Genomic DNA, 26656 nt, shown 5'->3' on the forward strand with positions numbered 1-26656 from the left:
ATTGAAAATGACATTGGTCTTCATTCAGATAACTTTTAATGTTCTATCTCAAGAACTTTGAATTATTAGAATCTATTCAACTTGATGGTAAGGTTGAAAAATCTGAAATTTATCATATTTGCTCTTGCATTCCATTTACATGTTTCTTTGCTTCAAAGCATGAAAAGTCAGTTTTACTGTTAGTATTCTGGAAAACATTTATATTTTATTTTTAAGTTTATTTTTTATTTTTAAATTTTATTTAAGTCCAGTTAATTAACAAATAATGTATTATTGGTTTCAGAGGTAGAGATCAGTAACTGATCAGTCTTATATAACACCCAGTGCTCATTACATCATGTGCCCTCCTTAATGTCCGTCACTCATTTACCTTCCTCCACTCCAGCGACCCTCAGTTTGTCTCCTTTGATCAAGAGTCTCTTATGGTTTGTCTCCCTCTCTGATTTTGTCTTGTTTTATTTTTTCTGGAGAATATTTTAGATTCATCTTGTTTAATTCAACTGATTTAGAAGGTGGGCTTAGAAATGCTCTTAAAGTGAATTCATTATAATAATCCCAAGTTAGATTTGTCAATTATATTTTAATATTTGAGAAACCTCTGACACCATCTTAATTTGCTCAGAACAAACCATTTTGAAGGTCTATAAATGCTGACTATTTTGAATAATTAAACTTGATTTTATGGGAACTTAGAATGAAGCAACTGTACTTGTCAATAAACAGAGAAGTGGTCTTGTCCTTGTGATTGCCTCAATGTTTAGAGCAAAACAATTACCAGTAAAAAGTAAGTCAACCATAAGAGGCTCCTTATATTCAAAATTTTACATTCACTGCTATTTCTAATAATCAGTCTCTGATTCATTGAAGTGTTACTAATAATGTATTACTAATGTATAATGTATATAATGTATGTTTCACTGTATTATTTTCCTTAATTATTTAGCAATAAGTGTTTTGATACTTTGTAATTTAGTTGATCATAAATGGTAATATTTTCATTTTTCTCTGGCTGTTAGAAAATTTATAAATCCTAAATCCAAGATTTATTAAAATAAAATTATTGTAATTTTTATCTTTACATAGGAAAGAAAAGATATTTTTAAATTTTTATTTATTAAGACATTTTTGAGGCATGTGGGTGGCTCAGTTGGTTAAGTGGGTGTCTTTGGCAGGGATCATGATCCTAGGAGCAGGCCCCAAGGTGGGCTCCCTGCTCAGCAGGGAGTCTGCTTCTCCCTTTCCCTCTGCCCTCCCCCTGCTCGTGCTCACTCTCTCTTTCTCTCTCAAATAAATGGAATGTTTTAAAAAAGAAAGACATTCATTTTTTTAAAAGATTTTATTAATTTATTCATGACTGACAGAAAGAGAGGCAGAGATACAGGCAGAGGGAGAAGCAGGCTCCATACAAAGAGCCTTATATGGGACCTGGACCTGGGACTCCAGGATCATGCCCTGAGCCGAAGGCAGATGTTCAACTGCTGAGCCACCCAGGCATCCCAGAGAGAGACATTTATTAAATGACTTTAACTGGTTATTTTACGAGATTAACTCAAAAATAAAAATAATTCTTGCTATTTAAAAACAGATTATTTGTGATTAACAAATGTTTTTAAAATTGCCCATAATAGGGGCCCCTGGTGGTTCAGTCAGTAAGTGGCTGCCTTCTGCTCAGGTCCTGGGATCGAGCCCCACATAAGGCTCCCTGCTTATTGAGGAGTCTGCTCTTCCCTCTGCCTCATCTCTGGCTTGTGTTCTTACTCACTCTAGCTCTCAAATAAATAAATAAGGGATGCCTGGGTGACTCAACAGTTCTGTGCCTGCCTTCTGCTCAGGTCATGATCCCGGGATCAGAGATAGAGTCCCGCATTGGGCTCCGTGTGGGGAGCCTGTTTCTCCCTCTGCCTGTGGCTCTGCCTCTCTGTCTATGTCTCGAATGAATGAATGAATGAATAGCCCATTTTAAATTTGAGAGTTAAGTTTACCTTTATCATATGCAGTTTTGGATCTCCATGTGGTGTTTCATATTTATTGCATTTTTATAATATACTCGACCTTTAAAAGAGTACTTTAATACAAGTCATCCCAGGATATGAAACGTTTTTTTGTTGTAAAGCAGTATGACACATGCATCTTTGAACTTCTGGCTCTACCTCTCCTATGATTTGCTTCCTACCTCTTATTCCTCCAGCATTTTCCCTCTATAAATTTTTTTCAAGTAGATTTTATAGGTTTTAAATATTTATTTTTTGCATCATAATTAGCTCTTAAATTTGGGGCTCTACGAAGTGTGTCATTTGGATTGGGGGATGTGTTCATATACTTTCATTTATTTTAGAATGGTAAATGTTTTTGAAAATGTTCTAATGATAACACACTTTCTATTCAGTAACTGTTGTTTATTGGCACTTACATTATGTGCCTTAATCAAAAATGATTATTTTGCCTTAAAACTAATCTTTAGCAACTTTTTCCATGTAGATTTAATGACATTCATGTTCCTGTGAGATTAGAAAGTGTGAAATTTGCCAGTCACTGTTTAATGAATCACCCAGATTTAGCAAAGGATCTCACAGGTAAGCTGGCTAATTTATTACAAATATGAGAATAATCACACAAATATATTTTAGATGTAGCCTTTGACCTAAATTTAGTATTTGAATAGGTTTTTACTCTGGCACTATTTCAGATTTTTATCTGTGCTGGGCTAACAAATGATTTCATATTTATACAATAAAATTACATTTGAAATCTACATACTGTAATCATTTAGAATTTTTTGGAAATCAGAGTTTGAAGAGGTACACATGTGGTTTGGGCACAAATCATTATACCTATGAGGTAATTAAATATAGTAACATAATCTATTTTAATAAGCCAGAAAGCGATTATCTCCTGGAGTACACTAGAATTTCTCACTCTGCACTTGAACATAGAGTGTTTGAACCTGCTTATTTGGTATTAGCAAATAAATGCTTTTATCAAAATATTGTTTACCAAAAAAGAAACACTTTTTGTTTTGGTTTTGTTTGTATTGTAATTATTTAGGAATCTTTTTTAGAGATCATAGAATGTTATTCTGTATTTCATATTGTGTAATGTACAGAAATATACCTGTCAGCAACCTTGCAATAAGCACTTTTTACTATTTTTCTTTTAATTCTTTTAATTTGTATTGTATCTTAAGTTCTGAATATATAAATCAGTTAATGTGTTGTGATTTAACTTTTCCAGAATTGTTGAGGTAAAAATACATTATTTTATTAAGATGTATGACTCTTGGGATGCCTCAGTTGTTGAGTGTCTGCCTTTGGCCCAGAGTCCTGGGATTGAGGCCCACATCAGGCTCCCCACGGGGAGCCTGTTTCTCCCTCTGCCTATGTCTCTGCCCCTCTCTCTGTGTCTCTCATGAATAATATCTTAAAAATATATATATATATATGACTCTTCAGTACCAAATAATGAGGTATAGTTTATTTTGTGATTGATTATATAGGGTATTGCCACCTCAAAAATGATTTTAATTCATGCCACTTTTTACAAACATTGTTTCACTATGGATAGAAGCCTAAAGCATTAGTCTTTTCTGTCATTCTGAACATGACAAATATCATAGCTAACATTTAGCTTTAGTTTTTTTTTTCTCTTCTTACAGAATATTTGAAAGTTAGATCCCATGATCCCGAAGAGGCTATTCGTCATGATGTCATTGTTACTATAATAACAGCTGCCAAAAGAGACCTTGCCTTAGTAAATGATCAACTACTTGGCTTTGTAAGAGAAAGAACACTGGATAAACGGGTAAGATCTGAGGAATTTTATTCTTTTGTAATTTACTAAATTTAAAGTGCTAAATAAGTAAAATTATTTCAAAAGTTTTATTTTACCTTTTCACTTATATGATGAATTTCAAAAGATTGATCACCTATGTTTTTTTCTTATAGTTAGCATTTTCAAAAGTGATCATGTTGTATATACTTAGCTGGATCTGTCATTCATTGAACTAAAAGAATATCATACTTTATATGAAAGTGATATTTCTATATTTCCTTGCCCAGCTAAGGGCAGAATGTATGCTCATTTACTTTTTTGTGTGATTTCCTTTCTGTGGTTAGTTAAAAACATGAGTTGAAAAGGAAGAGTAATACTGAGAACAACAAAAGCAGTTGCTAAGGAATAGTGTCAACTGTAAGCAAGAGAACATGCAGGCTGATTAGACATGCTTTGTATTAACATCTTCAACAAAAGTTACCTTTGTAGTGTGCTGTTTTATTTGAGGTATAGGTTGAAAACACACTGTCCTCCTAAAACTAGTGTCGTTTACCAATAGTCTCAGAATAAAACTGTATTTCTTGGTTATAAAATATAGCAAGAGATAGTTTTTAAGTCTAATAACTATTTTGTTAGCGGAGGCAGATAGCGTCAAATGAGCAGTGTTTAATATGTTCAGCTGTATCAGTAATTATAACTTTGAACAAGTTTTTCCTCTTGACTTTAATAATTTAAATTATTTAAATTTAAAAGTTTAATTTAGGGGATCCTTGGGTGGCGCAGCGGTTTGGCGCCTGCCTTTGGCCCAGGGCGCGATCCTGGAGACCTGGGATCGAATCCCACATCAGGCTCCCGGTTCATGGAGCCTGCTTCTCCCTCTGCCTGTATCTCTGCCGCGCTCTCTCTCTCTCTCTCTCTCTCTCTCTCTCTGACTCATAAATAAATAAAAATTTAAAAAATTTAAAAAATTTAAAAAAAATAAACGTTTAATTTAAATGAAATGATGCTCTACCTAATGGTTAGCTGGTAACCCCCCTGCCTGCCCCCACCTCCATACACACACTTGATTTAAGATTTTACCTTTTGTGTTATTTCCTCCTTTTAGAAACATTTCACTCCTGATTCTGCTTATGTTTGTTTATAGTTTCTGAAATAGTTGAATACATGAGTCTTCCTGAGGCTGCATGATGTGGTCATAAATAGCATCTACTGGACATTTTAGGTCCCAGATTTTGGTGTAATAAATTAGATGATCTTAGGTATAGCCTTTCTGAAATTTGTTTCTCCTGTATAAAATATGGGGACAGGACTTAATCTTAGATTGCATTGCTTACATTTTTTGGTTTCATGTGAGAAATGTCAAACAGCATCTGTTACCTGTTATATAGGAACAAAGTTTCATTTGTTTCATTCATTCAAAGTTTCATAGTTTCATTCATCTTGCCTAAGAGGAAATTATACAAAAAATTATAAAGTTATATTAATGTAAATAAACAAAAGATTGTATACTCTGATTTGTTATTGAGACAAATATTTTTCTTGGTTATTTTTTATTTCTGTCTCACTGTCATGGTTCTAACTGTAGGTTTTTATGGTCTCGTTTTTTTCCTGCCTTCCTCCTGCCACCTTTCTTTCCTCCTAGTAAACTCTTCCAGTCTTTAGAAGTCCCAAAGAGTCTTCTTCCACTAACTAGTATGTGGCTAGGTAAATCATTTGCCCCTTTAATCTATAAAGTAAGGTCCACTTAAAATGATCACTAAGGAGGCGCCTGGGTGGCTCAGTTGATTAAGCGTCTGCCTTTGGCTCAGGTCATGATCCAGGAGTCACAGGATTCAGCCCTGGCTCTCCACCTCAGCTGGGAGTCTGCTTTTCCCTCTGACCATCCTCTCTCTTTTTTAATTCATGCTTCTCTCTCAAATAAATAAGTCAACTCATACAAAAAAAATAATCATTAGGGTAGCCTGAGTGGCTCAGCGGTTTAGTGCTGCCTTCAGCCCAGGGTGTGATCCTGGAGACCCAGGATCGAATCCCACGTCAGGCTCCCTGCATGGAACCTGCTTGTCCCTCTGCCTGTGTCTCTGCCTCTCTCTCTCTCTCTCTCTCTCTCTCTCTGTATCTCTCATGAATGAATAAATAAATAAAATCTTAAAAAAATAATAATCATTACGTGCTTTCCAACTTTGTAATTCTAGGATCTTTTTTTTTTTAATTTTTTTTAAAGATTTAATTTATTCATGAGAGACACAGAAAGAGAGAGAGGCAGAGACATAGGCAGAGGGAGAAGCAGGCTCCATGCAGAGAGCCTGATGTGGGACTCGATCCCGGGTCTCCAGGATCACGCCCTGGGCTGAAGGCGGCGCTAAACCGCTGAGCCACTCGGGCTGCCCTAATTCTAGGATCTTGATACTAAATTCTATTCTTATTCTAAGTTAATATCAAAAGGAATGTAATTAGGATAAAACATTACAGATGGTAGGGCTTTTGGTTACAGAGTAAATCACACACTTTCTTCTTTACCATTTCATCACTGCTAAAACTTGGGCAAAGTTTTTTAGACGGAATCTAATGAAATCATCTCTAAGATCTACTACTGATTGCTTGGCTATGAGGGAAATAAAAAATTGGTGAGTTAGTATTTAGACAATTTTTAAAATAGTCTGATTTATAAATAGGAATGTATTCAAAGTTATTGATAAAGCAATATGTTGCTTCTTAAGAAAATAAATATTATGCCAGTTTATGTATGTATAAGTCTGCTTATATAGCCTAGTGAAGAAATGTCAATTTTTGCAGACTATTATACTGAAGTTTGGTATCTCACTTATCCAATGAACTTTATACTTTTTAGTGGCGAGTAAGAAAAGAAGCTATGATGGGTCTGGCTCAGCTCTATAAGAAATACTGTCTTCATGGTGAAGCAGGAAAGGAAGCTGCAGAGAAAGTCAGCTGGATAAAGGACAAACTTTTGCATATTTATTATCAAAATAGCATCGATGACAAGTGAGTCTGACATATTGGTAGAATGGTCGAATATAAAAGTGCTTTTATTTTTTAAACAATTTACTTCTTAATTATTAAATTATTTCTAGATTAAGAAATCATTTTCTATGTATTTATACATACTATGTTTAAATAAGACTCTGGCAGAAATTGTTAAGTAGCATAATTAGTGAAATATCTATGGGCTTTGGAGGCAGACCAGAGACCAGATATTCATTCTGCCCCTTATTAGACATGTGCTTCTGCACAGCTGACTTCTTGTGCATCTTAGTTTTATCTAAAATGTAATAATAAAGCTTCCCTTACAAGCTTCCCTTCCCTTACGTGTATTAAATTAAAAAAATGAACCTAAATGTTCCTAGTCCAATGCCTGGCGATATGGGACTATTCAGTAACTGTTAGTTATTATTTTTGCTTTTTTGCAACACTGTAGGTATCAATAGAGGCAGTGATGTTTTTTTATTGAGGTATAGTCGACATATAACATTACATTAGTTTCAGGTATGCAACATAATGATGCTGAAGGTATAGTCGACATATAATATTACATTGGTTTTAGGTATGCAACGTAATGATTCTGTATTTGTATATACTTGGAAAAGATCACCAGGGTATGTCAACTTAACATCCATCCCCATACTTAGTTACAAATTTTTTTTTCTTCTGATAAGGACTTATATTGTTTTCAGTTTTTTAATGTTACTTATAATTCTGTATTGGGTTGTAATGATTTTAGTTTTTGCAAAATACTTTGCAATGTTTTATAGAATTTGATTAGTATCACTGGCTGTGTATTTCATTGATTAATGAGGATTTCTTATATTGTCTCATTCTAGTGATATTGAATAATAAATATTAGCTTAGCAAGAAGGTTATTCCAGTATCAATAAGGGATTTAGACTGTGGAGTGGAGATCAGATATACACAGGAAAAGCTAAATTTTCAGGAAGTAATATGAAGGGAGATCCCCTTGATTTTTTTTTTCTTTTTAAATGACAACATGAGAAAAGAATTGGACTGTAATTGGAAGAAATTAGTGTTTTGTTTGTTTTTGTGTGTTGTTGGGGTTTTGTTTTGTTTTTGAGAATTAGCTGTTCTTGATCATAGCTTTATATGTAGTGTTAAGTAATTTCCTGTATCTCAGGACTGGTGAAGAATAGCTGGAACAGCCTAGCACCCTGTGTTTAGTAATAACATATAACCCTTGTAGAACAAATGTCCCATACTGACAAATTAAAAAGTAAAGCCACAAATAGCAACCATTGCTCCAGCTTTAAAAATAACTGTACTGCAGGGTTCCTGCCTGTCTTAGTCAGTAGAGCATGCAACTCTTAATTTCGTGAGTTCAAGCCCCATGTTGAGAATAGAGTTTTCTCAAGAAAACAACCACCACCAAATAAAAACCATACTTGAAGGCAAGGGTCTGGTCACCTATTAATCTTTTCCTTTGTATTTGTACACATACAAATATAAATGGGCTGTTCCTTCTGAAAAACAATAATTATGTTACTGGAATTTTTTGTTTGATAGACTGTTGGTAGAGAAAATCTTTGCTCAGTATCTTGTCCCCCACAACCTGGAAACAGAAGAGAGAATGAAATGCTTGTATTATTTATACGCTAGTTTGGATCCAAATGCTGTCAAGTAAGTTACTTTTTATTTATTTTATTTCATTATTATTTTTTTAAGTAAGTTACTTTTTAAATGATTGGAGTTAACAATTTTGTAAAAACGACTTCACCTTATCTAATTATTGATAGGGTTGTTGCTTCTTCTGGTTGAATCAAGAACCTCAGGGGTATCTCAGTTAAGTATCCAACTCTTGGTTTTGGCTCAGATCATGATACTCAGGGTCATGAGATCCAGCCCTGGGTAGGACTCCATGCTGGGTGTAGAGCTTGCTTACAATTCTTTGTCTCCCTCTGTGCCCTACCCTCGCACACTTGTGCACACTCTTTTAAGACAAAAAAGAGAGCTTCAGATAAATATTATAGAGAAACATTTTATAAGTTCAGATAAATTAAAAGCAAAAAATATTCCCAAATGTGTAGACATATTTAGAAACTGGGTTGGTAATATAGTTTCAGGGATTCAAAGAAATCCCCATATCAAAATTACTCCCCTACCTGTTGAAGGGGATCTAAATTACACTATTGGAGCTTTACAGTACTAATTCTAAGAACTTAATACTGCTTCTTTTTTAGGAAAGCATATCAAAATCACCTCTATGTAGAATGACCACATGATTGGTTATTTGAACTGGGATATTTTTTAAACTGAAAGGCGCTGTTAATATTTTTGATCAGGCAATTGGCATAAACTTCAGCTGTCCAAGGCTTGCTAGGATGGTCCTCCACAGTAATAAAGCTTTTTAAAAAGTAAACATGTTCTGTTGTTGAAAATTCTGATTCTTCTGAAAAGAACCTCAGCTTGTGTGTATGTGTGTATTATTATACTTATAATATTTGTATATCTTATGTATTTGTCTTTTAACTTCCATATAATTTCAAACTTAGAGAAAAGTTGTGGGAATAGTACAAAACATTATGATATCCCTTTTATCCTGATTCATCATATGCGCTATCATTTGCGATTTGCATATACTTTTTCTTTATCTCTACATAAATATTTTCTTCTGAGCCATTTGAGGGTAATTTGCAGACATTAGATCCCTTTAGCTCTAAATATTTCAGTGTATATTCCCTAAGAACAAGGATATTTTCTTATGTAACTCTTATCAAAATCCAGAGGTTTAACATCGCTATAACTGTCTAACCTAATGTGTATTTAAGTTTCCTCAGTTGTTCCAATAATGTGCTTTATGGGGATTTTTCCCCCCTTTTTAGGATTGCAGATTGCATATTTGGTTGTCAGGTCACTAGTTTCTTAATTTGGAGCTATTCCTTGGTCTTTCTTTGTCTTTGATAACTTTGATGATCAGGGAAGAGTATGCATGGTCCAGTCTAGTTTTGTAGAATAGTCCCTTGATTTGGTTTCATCCATGGTTTCCTCATTATTCGACTGAGATTATGCATTTTCAGCAGAAATTCTACAGAGGTTATGTTATAACATTAGTGTATTACATTAGGAGCCATTAGCCTTTTTTTTTTTTTTTTTTTTTCTTTTTTTAATGTACAAATGATTCCTAATGCTCACCCTGGGTAGTAAATCCCTGGCCTAAAGTTTTGGTCTCTTTATATTTCAAAATATTGGCAAATAATACTCTAATATAGACTAATGTCTCAGAGATCCTTCTGGGCACCTGGAATTATGGACTGGGTTTGTGAAAGAAGAAAATCTGCTTTCATGGAGAGAAAGGAAGCTAGAAGAATAAGGACACTCAAGTTAAATTTGGTGTCTTGAATCTCATCATTTCTAAGAAGTTCATTTCTGCAGCTCTTTATGCATAAGTATCTCTTAGCCTGCCATGAAAATGCCTTTATGATCTGATTCTTTTCTATAGTATGTTCCAGCTTCCTGGTGCTACTTCATTCATACTTTGTGCTTCAAATCTATAAAAAATTTTTTAAAGTTTTCTAGCCCGGGCAGCCCTGGTGGCTCAGTGGTTTAGCGCCGCCTTCGGCCCAGGGTGTAATCCTGAAGACCTGAGATCGGGTCCCGCGTCGGGCTTCCTGCATGGAGCCTGCTTCTCCCACTGTGTCTCTGGCTCTGTGTGTATGTGTCTCTCATGAATAAATAATCATAAATAAATAAATAATAAATAAATAAATAAATAAATAAATAAATAAATAAATAAATAAATAAATGTTTTCTATCCCAACCATTTTGATGACATTTTATCTTTTTTGGTACTATAACATTCTGATTCTGCTTAGAATGTCTTTTAGTCCCTGGGCGCCTGAGTGCCTTAGTCGGTTATGCCTCTGTCTTTGGCTCTGGGTCCTGAGTTGGAGCTCCAGGTCTGGCTTCCTGCTCAGTGGGGAGTCTGCTTCTCCCTCTCCTTTTGCCACTACCCCCAGCTTGTGCTCACTTGCTCCCACTCTCTTTCAAATACATAAATAAAATCTTTAAAAAACAAACAAACAAAAAAGGTCTTTTCAGTCCCTTCATTTACCTAGAAAGATCCTCTTCATCTTTCTAAACTTCTCAAATATTTTTTCTCATAAGAATCCTTTTATTTACCATTTTAAACTAACCTGCCTTACTTAATCCTATAAATAAATACCAGTACTGGTGTTTAAAATTTTAGGTAGATGTAGAAGCATGGTATAGATATATACCATGCAACAAGAAAAGTAGTAAAGTTGAATAATTACCAGAATTGTTATATTACGTATTTTTTTCATATTTATAACTTTATTAACAGAGCTCTCAATGAAATGTGGAAATGTCAGAACATGCTTCGAAGTCATGTACGAGAACTCTTGGATTTGCACAAGCAACCTACAGTAGGTTCAAGATTTGTTTAAATTAATAGTTTGTTATGTCATTATTCAGTTTTTCTGTACCTATTATGAAGCAGGTAAAAACTATTCTGTTTTCCAAATGTCAGTAATGCATAATTTCTGTAGTTTTCCAAGCTAAATTTTCACTGTAGAGAATATAACAAAATCTTACTTTGTAGCATGAACAAAGAAATGATAGTTTCTAGTTTATCATTTTAGATACTAAGAATTTATACATTGTTCATTAATTTTCAAATAATTATAATTAAACCTCAAGATAAAATGTTATGAGAAATCATGATTTTTTTTTTTTTACTCCATGATTTTGGGTCCTTCAGTGTAGAGTCAGTATCACATCAGGTACCAATCTTATAAATATGGCAAAGTCAAATTAACAAAAAAAAGTCTTCTGGAAGATGAGGGAAAGAAACTTGTATAATTTCTTAGTATACTTTCTAATATACTTCTAAATGTGTTTGCTAGAAGAGATGTTCTTAACTAAGGAATCTTAGAGACCCTTCAAGGGTCTATTGATGCTAAAGCAAGGGTTGGCAAACTTTTTTTGTAAATGATCAGATTGTAAAAATCTAGGCTTTCCTAGCCATAAAGTCTCTGGTGAAATGCTCAACTCTGCCTTTATAAAATTACAAAAGCAGTCATAGACAATCTGTAAATGAATGAATGTGACTGTGTTTCAGCAAACCTTTAACAAAAACAGATGGTCCATAGGACCATAGTTTACCAATTTCTGATTCAAATTACTAAAATTCCATACAAATTTAGTAATAAAGTAATACTTTGTTGTGTTGGACTGTATGGAATTACTTTTTGGAAGCGAGGTGATATTCTCAAGTAATAGGCCACAAAATAGTTAATAGAACTATTCAGGAAGAAATTTTTCTCTACTCTTCACATTTTTAATTTTCTTTGATGTATGGTTTCACAATAATTTTGATATGATAATTGTTTTGATTATCTTCAATCTTCTGGCAAAATGTTTTTCCTATGGAAGTTATGTACTCTTTTTTAGTTTTTAAAGAACTTCCTTCTGACCTCACCTTTCCTTCTGCTTATTGTAACTAGCTACTCCATAATTCTTTGTTATCAATTTAGGATGTAAATTTTCTTGTGGCTGGTTTGTGATGTTTTTTGTTTTTTTGTTTTGTTTTGTTTTGCTTTAAATGTGTAATTTTGGATTTTCTTACAGAAATTTGGTAGCACATTTGACTTCTTTTGTTTTTGTTTTAAATTTCAGTCAGAGGCTAACTGTTCTGCCATGTTTGGAAAACTGATGACCATAGCAAGTGAGTTTGTTTATTCACTCTCTTTGTGTGTGCGTGTGTGTGTAAACATCAAAACAAATAATTTACACACTGGAACTATCAATTTAATACCAAGTAAGAGAAAATAATCCTCTTAATTTTATTTCTGAGAACCAATTAAGCTGATGTCTTTTGATAGCTCAATATTATTTTTTAGAAAGCTTACTTTTAGTTTAGTAGTTTTTCTTTTATAATACTGATTCTCTTTCAATTTTATAGAGAATTTGCCTGACCCTGGGAAAGCACAAGATTTTGTGAAGAAATTTAACCAGGTCCTTGGTGATGATGAGAAATTGCGGTCTCAGCTGGAGTTACTAATCAGCCCAACCTGTTCATGCAAACAAGCAGATGTTTGTGTGGTTAGTAAATGATACTTCTACATGTGTTCTTTTAGCTTTGCTTGTTGAAATTTATATTTCACTAAAGTCTGCTATGCATAAATTATTTGTGTTATTTAACAATTTAGTGTACCCTAAATTACCCAGGAGTATATCTGTGGTCAGCTTAGTTCTCTTACCACTGTTTAGCCACATTCCAGGAAAACCCCTAGAGAACTAAGCCAGGGAGGTTGCTGCTAGGAATTGAGAAAGACAGTATGTTTGTATTTAGTAGACAGTTGTTAAGTAAATAGAATTTTCTAAATCTTTATGTATGTATGCATTTTCTTCACTCATGTGTTAACATGGAAGTAAACCTTGTCAAAAAATTAGTAATGGTTATATCACCATATATGCATTTATAGATGAGATAATCCCTTTTTAGGCTTTTGTCTACATTCTATTCCTGGATTCTTTATTTTATAGAAAACCAATATTCGTTGAAAATACCAGGAAGGAAAACTTGATCCATTCATTTATTCAGCATTTTATGAGAGTTTTGTGTTTGAATTTCAGCTATACCATTTACTACCAGTGTGACCTTTAGTAAGTTCTTCAATATTTTGCAGCCTCATTTTTCTTATGTTTAAATGTTAAAGACTTCATAGGGTTGTTAGAAGATTTTGCATGTGTATGTGTGTATATATATCCTAATACCTGGCCCTGTGCTGCCCTTTAGGACTTAAATAAATTGTATTTCTGTGGTATTACACGTATGTCGTAACTGCTATGTTTGGGACCAGGCTTACATAAGAGATGAATGAATGAAAAGAAAGAATAAGAGAAAAGAAAATTATTTCAGATATTTATGTATAGTTTTGTTGTAGAAAGAAATAGTGTCATAATTATTTATGTGATAAAGGGATAAGGGCTATAATAGATGTATATACAACGTGGTCTGAGAGCATGGAATAGGTATTTTTTATTCATTCTAGGAATATTAAGTACCTAAGTAGATCTAAAAAGACCTGGAATTAGGAAGAGCTGAGGAGAAGCTAATTTAGGGAAGAGAACAGTGGACTCCTCTTGGTCCTAGGGATAAGGATATGCCGCGTGCCCAGACTTCCTCAGCCTTTGTACTTTTGAGTTGAGTAGTTTGCTGCAAATGTTTAAAGATTTCATTAATTTCTTTGGCATTTAGAATTATAGTTTCAGGATACTGTGTCCTGCAGAGTATCTGCTAATATAATTGGATCCTAGAATGAAATATCTTTGGGCAGCTCAGGTGACTCAGCGGTTTAGCGCCACCTTCAGCCCAGGGCCTGATCCTGGAGAGCCGGGATCAAGTCCCACGTGGGCTCCCTGCATGGAGCCTGCTTCTCCCTCTGCCTGTGTCTCTGCCCCTCTCTCTCTCTCTCTCTTTCTCTCTCTCTCTTTCTCTTTCATTAATAAATAAATAAAATCTTAAAAAAATATATTAAAAAAAAGAAATATCTTTAAAGGACCTTAGAAATACTTGGTTTAGAGGCTCCTGGGTGACTCAGTTGATTAAACACCCAACTCTTGATTTCAGCTCAGGTCACAATCTCAGAGTTATGAGATGGAGCCTTTCATCAGATTCCATGCTCAACTAGGGTCTGCTGGAGATTCTTTCTCCTCTCTTTGCTCCTCTTCTGGCTTGCACATGTGGGCTCACTTGTTCTCGCTCTCTCAGATAAATAAAATCTTTAAAAAGAAAGAGAGTTGGTTTAACCACTTCATTTTACAAATAAAGAGTTGGTTTATTATTTTTTTAATTTTTTTTTTTTTTTATTTATGATAGTCACACAGAGAGAGAGAGAGAGAGAGAGGCAGAGACACGGGCAGAAGGAGAAGCGGGCTCCATGCACCAGGAGCCCGACGTGGGATTCGATCCCGGGTCTCCAGGATCGCGCCCTGGGCCAAAGGCAGGCGCCAAACCGCTGCACCACCCAGGGATCCCTAAAGAGTTGGTTTAACCACTTCATTTTACAGATAAAGAAACTGAATTTTAAGGTTTCTTGTCCAGTATTTTATAGCTGGTGATTGTGGCTGAGCTGCAGGTAGAGTCTAGATCTCATAGGTCCTAAATAGTGTTCTTTCTATACATTCCATTGTTTGCCGGAAGAGCCAGTACAAACTTAGTACTGCTCAACAAATGACCTTGAGAAAGAATAATCAAGTGGTGTTTTTGGTCTAAGAAAACAGAAATTGAGCTTGACTTTGAAAAAATGGCAGTAACATGAATTCCTACTATTTGTCAGACCATAAATATCTAAGTTTCCAAATCCAAAAAGTATATGCAAAACAGATGTTTGTAACCAAAATATCTCAGGATGAATACCACAGCCATGCAGTATAGCCAATCAGCACTCCTGATTTTAGCAACCAGGAAAGTAGAGATGAGCACAGCAGTTGCCCTGGAAAGAGCATGGTAATGGTGCTTTTTGGAAGGGAAATTATTCTGAGGATATTTTAAGTAATGGTCCATGGAATAGCTAATAGAACTCTATTCTGGAAGAAAAGATTTCTGCTATTCATATTCTTTATTTTCTTTGGTGAATTTTTCACAGTAATATATTTTCTGGCTTTTACATTAGCTTTGTGTATTCTGAGCATATTATTTAACTTATCTACATATTCTTTCATCTAAAAATAGGATTTATAATACCCTTTAAACACTCAGGAAAATGACTACTGTTTGTAAAGTTTTTGCTATTTTTCAGAATATCTATATCATTTAGTCTTTCTCCCTAAGGGCTACTGGTACTAGTTATATATACCTTCTAGTATCACATTCCTTTTTTCCTGATAGTTTCATTCTAGAATAGAAGAAAAGAATAAAGAAATACACAAATATAAAATTTAGTTTCTGTCATTTTATGTAGCTTTCATTCTGAGAGCTACATAGAGCTGTGTCCCTGCTTATGTGTATATACTACCACTTCCTTTTTTTCTAAATGACAATCACTTCTTAATACTTGAGCATTACTGAGTAACAGAATTTGTGGGAATGGAGATCTAATACTTTGAGCAAGGAATAACAATAGACACATACTGTGGATTAATGCATATATAGATGATGCTATAGTGAGTGAGAAAGCATGAGCAATAGCATTAGAATATATGCTGTATAGGTTTGCTTTCCTTTTGGACTTTAGGTTTTGAGTTTCTGTACCTTAGTTCTAGAGAAGGATCACATATTTGGCATAGCATGAGCTCTGGTTGCTATTTTATGCTCTAGCACCCCTCCCTATGACTTGAATGTCAAGATTTTCCAGGAAGCTTACTCATTGAGCATTTGAGACAGTCTTAGGTTTGAATTTCAGTATGCCATTTACTACCGTTTTGACTGTTAGTAAGTTACTCAATATTTCTGAGCTTCTTTTTCTTCATCTTTAAGTTTTATCTACCTCATGATTGTTAGAATAAGATAAAATGAAATTTTAAATATGACCTAATACAAGACCCCTTGCACTGCCCTATAAGATGTAAATGAAAAGTAATTCTTACGGTATTACGTATTTATGACAAACACAAGGAATTCTTAAAATAAGTGGAGAGGGATCCTGAATCTCTCTTTTTAACAAAGTGATTCAGATATGAGTCGTTCATGGACTGCACCTTAATTAACCTTCCCTACAGAGTTATCCAAATATACATTATATCTTCTTTTTTTTTTTTTTAATTTTTATTTATTTATGATAGTCACAGAGAGAGAGAGAGGCAGAGACACAGGCAGAGGGAGAAGCAGGCTCCATGCACCGGGAGCCCGACGTGGGATTCGATCCCGGGTCTCCAGGATCGCGCCCTGGGCCAAAGGCAGGTGCCAAACCGCTGCGCCACCCAGGGATCCCACATTATATCTTCTGAAGGCTAAATTTTGGGTTGTCCCTTGATCAAGCTTACACCATTATAATTCACTGCATAATTTAGTAAATTGTATTATATGTGGTCTCTCACTGAGGTTGCAATTAGGTGACAGAGGCAGACAAGTATTTCGGTCAAGAACATGGTATCGTAAGTATTCTGATAGAATCATATGCTTTGGTAACACACACAAAAAAGCAGCCATCCCAGGCAGGAGTGGAAATGGGAATACCTTATTCTAGAATAAGTGATTCCTGAATTGAATCTTAAAGGACGAATAGGGATTAGACCACTACATCAAGAATGACTGCTGTATTTCTAACTTGAGTGATTGGATAGCCGAGAGAAGGGTAGGAAAACAATGGTGTGTGGCCTCTCAGCAGTTGTGTTTAGAAGTCTGAAATTCAAGGCTGGTTGGTATATATTAGCATAGGTATAGTTCCTGGAGGAGGTAAAAGAAGAAAAGAAGAAAGGGGAGAGAGAGATGCTATTCAGTAACAATCATCAAATGCTTCCTATTTTAATTTAACTTTTCTATAGTTCACTGAGAATGATAGAAGGTGTAACGTGATTAACATAAGAAATATATATTGGGGGATCCCTGGGTGGCGCAGCGGTTTAGCGCCTGCCTTTGGACCAGGGCGCGATCCTGGAGACCCAGCATCGAATCCCACGTCAGGCTCCCGGCATGGAGCCTGCTTCTCCCTCTGCCTATGTCTCTGCCCCTCTCTCTCTCTCTCTCTCTCTCTCTCTGTGTGACTATCATAAATAAATAAAAATTAAAAAAAAATTAAAAAAAAAAAGAAATATATATTGGGTCTTTGTCCCCCATTTCTGGCACAGAACTAAAACCCTTTAAATTTCCCTAAGTGCTAAGAGCTGCAAAGATGTTTTTGTTTTGTTTTTGTTATGTTAATGAGGTGCCTTTTGGACCTCCCCTAAGGGTAGGACTGGTTCTTTGTGGAGCCAATCACATGATTAGAGGATTGGAACTATACTCTGACCTCTGGAAAGGAGAGAGGGACTGGAAATTGAGTTCAGTCACCAGTGACCAGTGATTTGATCTGTCTAACTTCTGTAAGGAAGCCTCCATTAAAAACTGAAAAAAGACAAGGTTCAGAGAGACTTACAGGTTGATGGACATGTGAAGATTTAGGGAGAGTGGCAAGCTCACAGAACAGGAGCTCCCTGTCCTTTCCACATATCTTGTCCTATGTCTCTTCCATCCAGCTATTCCTTAGTTATATATCCTTTCATAATAAATCAGTTATCTGCTAAGTAAAATATTGCTCTGAGTTCTGTGAGTTGCTCTAGCAAGTTCATCAGACCCAAGAAAGGAGGGGGTAGCCAGTTGGTCAGAAGAATAGGTAACAACCTGGGCTTACAACTGAGGTCTGGTGGGGAAAGGGGAGGCAGTCGCTTAAGACTGAACCCTTAACCAGTGGGAACCGATGCTGTCTCAGGATAGACAGTGTCAGAATTGAGTTGAATTGTAGGACATCCTGCTGGGGTCCAGAGAATTGTTTGTTGGTGGGGGGATCCTCGCCACATACACACACCGAATTATATCCTGGAACCAAAAACAATAGGCCACTATAACATGAAAGTTAAACCTTTAGAAACTGTTTCTTGTGAGAAATTGCTTTGTCTAGTTTACGGATTCTAACTGCAAAAAATATTGTTAATGTTAGATCCCTTTAGGAGGCATTTTGATTAGGACAACAAGTGTGTATGGAGAGAATGCTGTGTATATGAAAGAATACTGTTTTTTTAACAAACTTTTTTTTATTGTCAAAATGAGAAAGGAAAAAATGTATGAAGAACAAAGAGGAAGGAGGGGCACCTGAGTGGCTCAGTCAGTTGAGCATCTGCCTTGATTCAGGTCATAATCTCAGGGTCCTGGGATTGGAGCCCTGAGTCGTGCTCCCTGCTCAGCGCAGAGTCTGCTTCTCCCTCTCCATCTGCCCTTATTCCTCCTCCCCCGTTCATACTCTCTGTCTCTGAAATGAATAAATAATTTTTAAAAAAAGGAACAAAGAGGACGTCTAAATGCAGAATTTTTAAACTTTATTTTTATAATAACAAGATTAATATGTATATATAGTCTTGTTGAAAATAGGGATTGGGGCACCTGGGTGGCTCAGTCCATTAAGTGTCTGACTTTGGTTCTGGTCATGATCTCGGGAGTCCTGGAATTGAACCCTACCTCTGGCTCCTTTGTCACATAAGGAGTCTGCTTAGCCTTTTGCCCCTCCCCCACTGCTGTGCATGTGTGCACGTGCATTCTCTCTCAAATAAAAAATCCTAAAGAAAACAGGGACTATTTCTTTATATTTTTTATATTCCCTAAGGGTGCTTAATATACTAAACAATTTATGTAATTTGTAAATATCAGTAGTAGTATCAAGCTGCATAGTTGATGAGAAATTTTGGAAACATTGTCGGGGATGCAGAAAGAATTCTTTTTTTTAATTCTTTCTCCCGTCATAAATGATTACTTCTGTTTGAAGTTTTGTCAACTACTCTTCAGTTATAAAATTTCATCTTGGTCTTAGATGTTTCTCTTTGTGCCTTGGGTGTATGTGTGGGTATTTTTTTTCTTATGGAAAGAACAAGGAAACTATTTGTTGGTTCAAACTAATTAGTTGGCTTTTGTTGCCACTAATTTGGCTTGCTGATTACCCACAGTATCACTTAAGATTATCACATATAATTGTTATGAGACAGTACCTAAATATTACATACATAAAATATTTTTATGAGGAATTACTTAAATGTAAGGTTATATTGGAATACAAAAACATCAAGTCTTTTTTTTTTTTTTAAATGTTAGGTCTTAAAAGTTGATTATGTTGAGCACTTGGGTAGTTCAGTCAGGTAAGCATCAGCTCAGGTCTTAATCTCAGGGTCGTGAATTCAGGCCTCAATGCACTGAGCGTGGAGCCTACTTAAAAGTAAAATAAAATAGAAGTTAATTGTGTCTAGTGTTATGTTTATACATAGGTATATTTTATATAGTGTTTTTACTGGGTTTAGATAATCGTGAATTATTCTTTTTTCCTTTAATATTCCCTTTATTTTTTCTACCATAACTGTCTCTCCTAGTTTTTCCTTTTTTAGTAATGTATTCCAAAGAACTGACTGTATACTTTGTCTAGCAATTTTCCAGTAGATTTCGTATTAAATGATCACTGACTTCATCTTAGGTTAAATTTTATACTACGGATAAAAAAAAAAATCTCCTTTGGGAGAGACCTGCAGAAAATAAGTTTGATTTCAAAAGATAGTAACATACTTAAATTCAGATTTAAAATGTTTACCTATGAGTTAAAGCAAAGTATGTAATAAGGACTGAGCACTGACTAAAATATTTTTATTTGCTAAAATTTTGCTAATTACAGCTTGCAAAATATATCTGGCATCTTGTAATGATTAATGTTTTCCTGAGACACTGCTTAAATATGGATGGTATCTAATATTGTCTTTATAATTAATTTGTGTCAAGATGTCACTGAAACTACAGTAGAAATTTTTTTCTCCCTTGTCACTCTGAATGTATATTACTAATTTTTCTTCTTTTTTATGAAAAAAAATATATAAAGTGACTATTGTTAATTGCTTTATAGTTTGGAAAGCGTTTTTAATATGTATTATCTTCTCAGCCAAAATTTACATTTACTCATCAGAGATATTCAGTTAAAAGGCTCATTATTAAACTTCTTTCCCCAATAACCCAGCATTTTGTAAATTTAACCTTGTCTTTGGTAAAATCAGGCTCTTAGTCATTAAATACTAATATAGTCTTTAGAAATTCCGTCAATAATGTGTTTTCTTTGTAGGAGCTATTTGATATGATGTCATCATCTTTGAAATCAAATATGCTTTTCCAGAACTAAAAACACTTTATAAATACACAATGAATGAATCTTCCCCTCTTTAAGAAAAAATTATTGACTGAAATAAAATACAATATTATGAAATAAACTAATTATTATGAAATAAACTAATATGACATACCCATGAAAGTATAAATTGTTAACTTTTTGAAAGTAGAGCAGTTGAAAAAGATTATTTACTAAGCAATAACTTCATGGAAGAAATACGAGACAGGAGGCATAAATCATACCATGTCGGGAGATCCCTGGGTGGCTCAGCGGTTTAGTGCCTGCCTTTGGCCCAGGGTGCGATCCTGGAGTCCTGGGATCAAGTCCCACATTGGGCTCCCGGCATGGAGCCTGCCTCTCCCTCTGCCTGTGTCTCTGCCTCTCTCTGTGTCTATCATAAGTAAATAAAATCTTTAAAAAAAAAAAAAAAAAAAAAAAACAACCATACCATGTCATCCCCTTTCTGTTCCTCTTAGTCCATATTTTGCAGTGAGTATCTCATGAGTATATATATAATTTTAGTCAGGGTTTAGAGCAGAGATTTGGTCAGGTCTAAAGCAGATTCTGCTGGTTTTGAATCTTTAAATGCTTTTGATACATATAATCATTTTTATTTTGAGAAATATGAAAGTAAATTTTACTTATGATAAAATCTTTCCTTTCTATAGAGAGAAATAGCTCGAAAACTTGCAAATCCTAAGCAGCCAACAAATCCTTTTCTAGAGATGGTCAAATTTCTGTTGGAAAGAATTGCACCTGTGCACATTGATTCAGAAGCCATAAGGTAAGCTAGGAAATAAATTCACTCAAAAATGGAATATAATCTTTAACCACAGTATTGTAAGTTTAAATTCTGGGTCCCTAAGAAAACCTAAAAAGGTTTCCTGTATACTTTTTTAATGGCAGAAGCAAGTATCATTCAACCTGAATGAAGGGCCTGCTTGTTTTCTAGTTTTTGGCTTACTTCACTGCTTTTTATTTTTTAAAGGTCCTTGTGTTTTATCTTTAGCCTATATGTGCTCATTAAAACCTAGAACATTAAGAATGGAGAAAGCAGAATTATATCTATAGACTATCGATCAGACTTTGAATTTTCTTAACTATTTTGATGGCCACATGACATTCTTTTACTATGTATTATATCACTGTTCACTTGAGATATGTGAAAACAGAATAGTACTTTAAAAGAGCACAAGTTGCCATTAGACTAATCTGGTTTCATAACATGTGTCTACTGCATACCAGTTTTGTGGCTTTGGAAGAAGCCCAGTAATTTATCTGAGTTTCTCATTTTATTTTTAACTTCAATATGTGTGTAACATCTCCCTGTTAGATGGTTTTGAGAATTAGAGATAATATAAAAACTAAGCAAAAAAAAACAAAACAAAACAAAAAAAAAACTAAGCAACCTGGCATAATAGATATTGACAGCTATTTTTTATTAAGTATTTTCTGTAATTTCATACATTTTAGTTGTTTTTTATGATTTTCTATTGTAAACATCTGCGAATACTTTTCCCTTGCACTAATCATTTTTTTGATAAGCTATATGTCTGTCTTCCTTTTCATGGTGGGTTGCTTCATTTACTAGTTCTCTGTCTTTGGGGGGTTTTTTTTTTTATTTTTTTTTTTAATTGGTTCTCTTTTTAAACAGCCTTGGGTTAGGAGAGCTGATTCTAGCTATTACTTATTTCACCATATGTGAATTACTGCGTGGTTGTATTGAAATGCCAACTCTATTGGTTTTCTAGGGCTACCATAATAAAATACCACAGACTGAGTGACTTAAACAACAGAAATTAACTTTCTGACAGTTTTGGAGGCTTGAAGTCCAAGATAGAGGTGTAAGCAAGTTTGATTTCTTCTGAAGCCTCTTTCCTTGACTTGCAGATAGCCTCCTTCTTACTGTCTACTCACAAGGTCTCACATTGTGCCCCAATCTTCCTTCATATAAGGACAATGGTCATAATGGATAATGCCCCACACATTTTGCCTCATTTTACCTTAATTATCTTAAGGCCCTGGTTTCAAGTACAGTCACATCAGATACTGGAAGTTAAACTTCACCAAATGAATTTGGGGGTACACAATTCAGCTAATAATGTTAGTCTGCTTTTTTTCTTTTTTGACTAAGAGTTCCTTTTTATTTAATTTCCTTATTTGCAAATAAGAAAACTAAGGTTTTCAGAGAGTAAGTGGTTTGTTCATAGCTGGGCAAAAACCATAGATTGATTGATTGATTTGGGGTATATACTTCATACACAATGTTACATTAGTTCAGGTGTACAGCATAGTGATTCAACATCACCATATGCTGTAGTGCATCACAAATATAGCTCCCATGTGTCACCATACAATGATATTACAATATCATTAACTATATTCCCTATGCTGTACCTTTTATTCCTGTAACTTATTCCATAATTAGAAGCCTATATCTCCCACTCTTCTATATCTACCCATTTGCCTCTCTCTACATCCTTCCTCCCTCTGGCACCCATCAGTTCTCTGTATTTATAGGTCTGATTCTGCTTGTTTGTTTATTCATTTTTTTTGTTTTGTTAGATTCTACGTGTGTCATATGGTGTTTGTCTTTCTCAGTCTGACTTATTTCACTTAGCATAATACCCTCTAGGTCCACCTGTGTTACAAATGACAAGACCTCATCCCTTTTTATGGCTGCATAATATTCCTGTGTGTGTGTGTGTGTGTGTGTGTGTGTGTGTGTGTGTGTGTATACACCCCACATCTTCTTTATCCATTCATCTATCAGTGGACACTTAGGTTGCTTTTGTGTCTTGACTGTTATAAATAATGCTGCAGTAAACCTAGGGGTGCATATATATTTTCAAATTAGTATTTTTTTTCTTTGGGTAAATACCCAGTAGTGGAATTATCAGATCATATGGTATTTCTATTTTTAATTTTTTGAGGAACCTCCATACTGTTTCCCACAGTGGCTATACTACTTACATTCCCACCAGTAGATTTATTTTTAATATCAGTGTTCTTTGCTCTATGCCATTTGATTTTTTTTTTTTTTTTAAGATTTTTTTTATTGGGACCCCTCAGTGGCTCAGCAGTTGAGTGTTTGCCTTCAACTCAAAGCATGATCCCAGAGTCCTGGAATTGAGTCCCACATTGGGCTCCCAGCATGGAGCCTGCTTTTCCCTCTGCCTGTCTCTCTGCCTCTCTCTCTCTTTGTCTCTCATGAATTATGTGGGACTCGATCCCAGGACTCCGGGATCACACCCTGGGCTGAAGGCAGGTAGGTGCTCAACTGCTGAGCCACCCAGGTGTCCCTATGCCATTTGATTTTAATGGGATAAATCAAGGATAAAGTACATGTACTCTAGTACTCTTGCTTTTGCATATTGACTTTGAAAGAGACATATAGTGCATTTGCTATTTGTTTCCATGAGGCTTTACGGGATTTTATTAGTAAATTATAATACGCTAATGGTTGATCTCCAGTGTTAAAAGACCAAAAATTCATTTTTTTTTCAGTAGCATCATGAATGTTTAGCTTAGAAAAATCAACTTATGGTTAGAATTTCTGAGAGACTAATTTTATGCAAAATTCCAATTTATTTTAATGACAAATATATATGTCATATAATAATCTTTCTATGTAACCAAATCTTCATGGACTATTAATTTGCAAATAGAAGGTTTATTTACTCATTTAATGTATGTTTAATGGAGCAGTTTATAAAATACATTGGGTAACTGGAGAAGGATAGTTACATAACCCAAATTGTGTGGGATAGATTTGTTGTTAGGGAAGGCTCTGAAATAGATCACACATAAAATGGGTAGTGAAAGATCAGTAGGAATTATGTAGGGTAGCCAGATGAATATTGCAGAGGAAGAAGCAACCCAGGCCACTAGCCCTGTAGATTTTTTATGCTACTCTGAACTTTAATTTCCTTACCTTTAAAATAAAAATAGTATATTACAATACAATAACAACTGGAATTGTTGAGAGGCTTAAATGACATGGATATATAAAACACTTAGCACAATGCCTTACACATAGTAATTACCAAATGAACATTAGGATCTATTCCAGAAAGAAAAAATAGACAAAGGCAGAAGGAATCAAAAAGTAGTTAGAAAATTGCATGTACTTTCACCATAATGAAGGATTTTGGAAGAAAGGAATGAGGGTAGTAGAAAATCATCCTAAATATAACCAATTTTTCTTTAGTATATTTTCTCCAGCCTTGTGTTTATACAGATACAGATACACATATGTACGCTCCAGTTAGTTGTCTTTAGATAGTGGTTGAAAAGGAAGTAGTGATTGTAATAATGGTTGAAACCTCAGGAAGAGAGTAAAATTTAAAAAGAAAAAGGCGAGGACTGAACCCTAAGGAAAATGAAGAGGCTAGGAGAAGATAAAGAATTCATTGAATTTTTTAAAATTTTAACAATGTGGTAATGGTGACAGATGGTAACTACACTTATTGTGGTGACCATTTCATAATGTTTATAAATACCAAATCACTGTGCTCTATACCTGTAACCAATATATTACCATGACAGTTCTTCAATTAAAAAGATTTGTTTTAAGGAGGCATGGTCAAAAGTGGAAGGAAAATCAGGAAAGAGTGAGAACAGGTAAGACGGACTAAAAGATGGAGGGGTCGTATGTTCCCAGAAGTAAAATAGATACTAAAAGCTTCCATTGGATTTAGATAAAGGAAAAACATCACAGTGGCCAGAATAGTTTGTTTGGGGGTAGCAAGGGCAAACCCAGATGACAAACGATTGAGAAGACCTTAAGATAGTTCTTCACAACACAATACAAAATGATAATATTTGAGCAGAGAAAATTGCTGATGCCCAGAAGTGACTGGCTTAGCTCAACGGGTTCCCACTAGGTTCTCACTCAGCCACCTTTAGGTATGAGAAAATCAAAGGGATAAATACCCTGTCACACTTCTAATGTAAACTCTGCTTTAGGAAATAAATTGGATATGGGACAGCCATTGTGGACAGATTAGCTATAAAAAGTAAAGAAGAGGGATGCCTGGGTCGCTCAGCAGTCAAGTATCTGCCTTTGACTCAGGGTGTGATCCTGGGGTCTTGGGATCGAGTCTTGCATTGGGCTCCCTGCTGGAAGCCTACTTCTACCTCTGCCTATGTCTCTGCCTCTCTCTGTGTGTCTCTTATGAATAAATAAATAAAATCTTTAAAGGGTGGGGACAGCCCCAGTGGCTCAGTGGTTTAGCACCACCTTCAGCCCAGGGCATGATCCTGGATGTCTGGGATCGAGTCCCACATCGGGTTCCCTGCTTAGAGCCTGCTTCTCCCTCTGCCTCTGCCTCTGCCTCTCTCTCTCTCTGTGTGTGTTTCATGAGTAAATAAATAAAATCTTAAAAAAAAATAAAAATAAGTAAAGGAGAAAAATTAAATGGGAAGAAAGTAAACTTGAAAAAGGGTCTTTTGTTGTTTTTAATGAAGGAATTTTGAATATTGAAATACCTTTGAGGGTCGACTGGGTGGCTCAGTAGTTGAGCACCTGTCTTCAGCTCAGGTCATGATCCTAGGATCCGGGATTGAGTTCTGCATCAGGCTCTCTGCAAGGAGCCTGCTTCTCCCTCTGCCTGTGTCTCTGCCTCTCTCTCTCAGTCTGTGTCTCTCATGAATAAATAAATAAATATTTTTTAAAAATGAAATACCTTTGAGAGGTACTGATGGAAAAGAAGAGAGGTTGAAGATGGGGGGGGGGTAGAATTATGATAATGAAACATCCTTATAGAGGAGGAAAGGAAGAAGGAAATCCTCCTCTGTGACATGAAAAAATAATAGATACAAATTAGAAGAAGTTAGAAGGCAGGGTATAGAAAATTAGTTTTCACTCAAGGCCTTCATTATTCTCAGTTAGGTTAAAAATAAAGTAGTCTGTTCAGTGGAAAGATTTAGACCTGAGGAAGAATGGTGAAGATTTGTGTCAGTTTGTTATACAGCATAAGAAGAGAAAGAGACACATAGAAGACTTGCCAAGCAGTTTGAACATGTACGTGAATTGGTGAAGTATATGGAGTATGTATTATTTCTCTAAT

The 26656-nt window shown here is 35.1% G+C and overlaps 1 protein-coding gene across 4 annotated transcripts in view; it reads left to right on the plus strand.

The window, feature by feature from the left end:
• The window catches only part of PDS5A (PDS5 cohesin associated factor A), a 151005-nt gene that overhangs the window by 72315 nt on the left and 52034 nt on the right, over positions 1–26656 (plus strand). For all 4 annotated transcript variants that reach the window (XR_012021460.1, XR_012021463.1, XM_072807036.1 and 1 more), the window contains exons 10-17: positions 2479–2573; positions 3653–3798; positions 6617–6768; positions 8299–8412; positions 11096–11177; positions 12430–12478; positions 12716–12855; positions 21254–21369. Coding sequence is in view for 2 of the 4 variants with exons in the window: in XM_072807036.1 (XP_072663137.1) it covers positions 2479–2573; positions 3653–3798; positions 6617–6768; positions 8299–8412; positions 11096–11177; positions 12430–12478; positions 12716–12855; positions 21254–21369 (894 nt within the window). In the remaining 2 variants the exon portion in view is untranslated. The remainder of the gene's footprint in view (positions 1–2478; positions 2574–3652; positions 3799–6616; positions 6769–8298; positions 8413–11095; positions 11178–12429; positions 12479–12715; positions 12856–21253; positions 21370–26656) is intronic.

The sequence above is a fragment of the Canis lupus genome, chromosome 2 (assembly GCF_048164855.1).
Source record: "Canis lupus baileyi chromosome 2, mCanLup2.hap1, whole genome shotgun sequence".
Taxonomy (NCBI): Eukaryota; Metazoa; Chordata; class Mammalia; order Carnivora; family Canidae; genus Canis; species Canis lupus.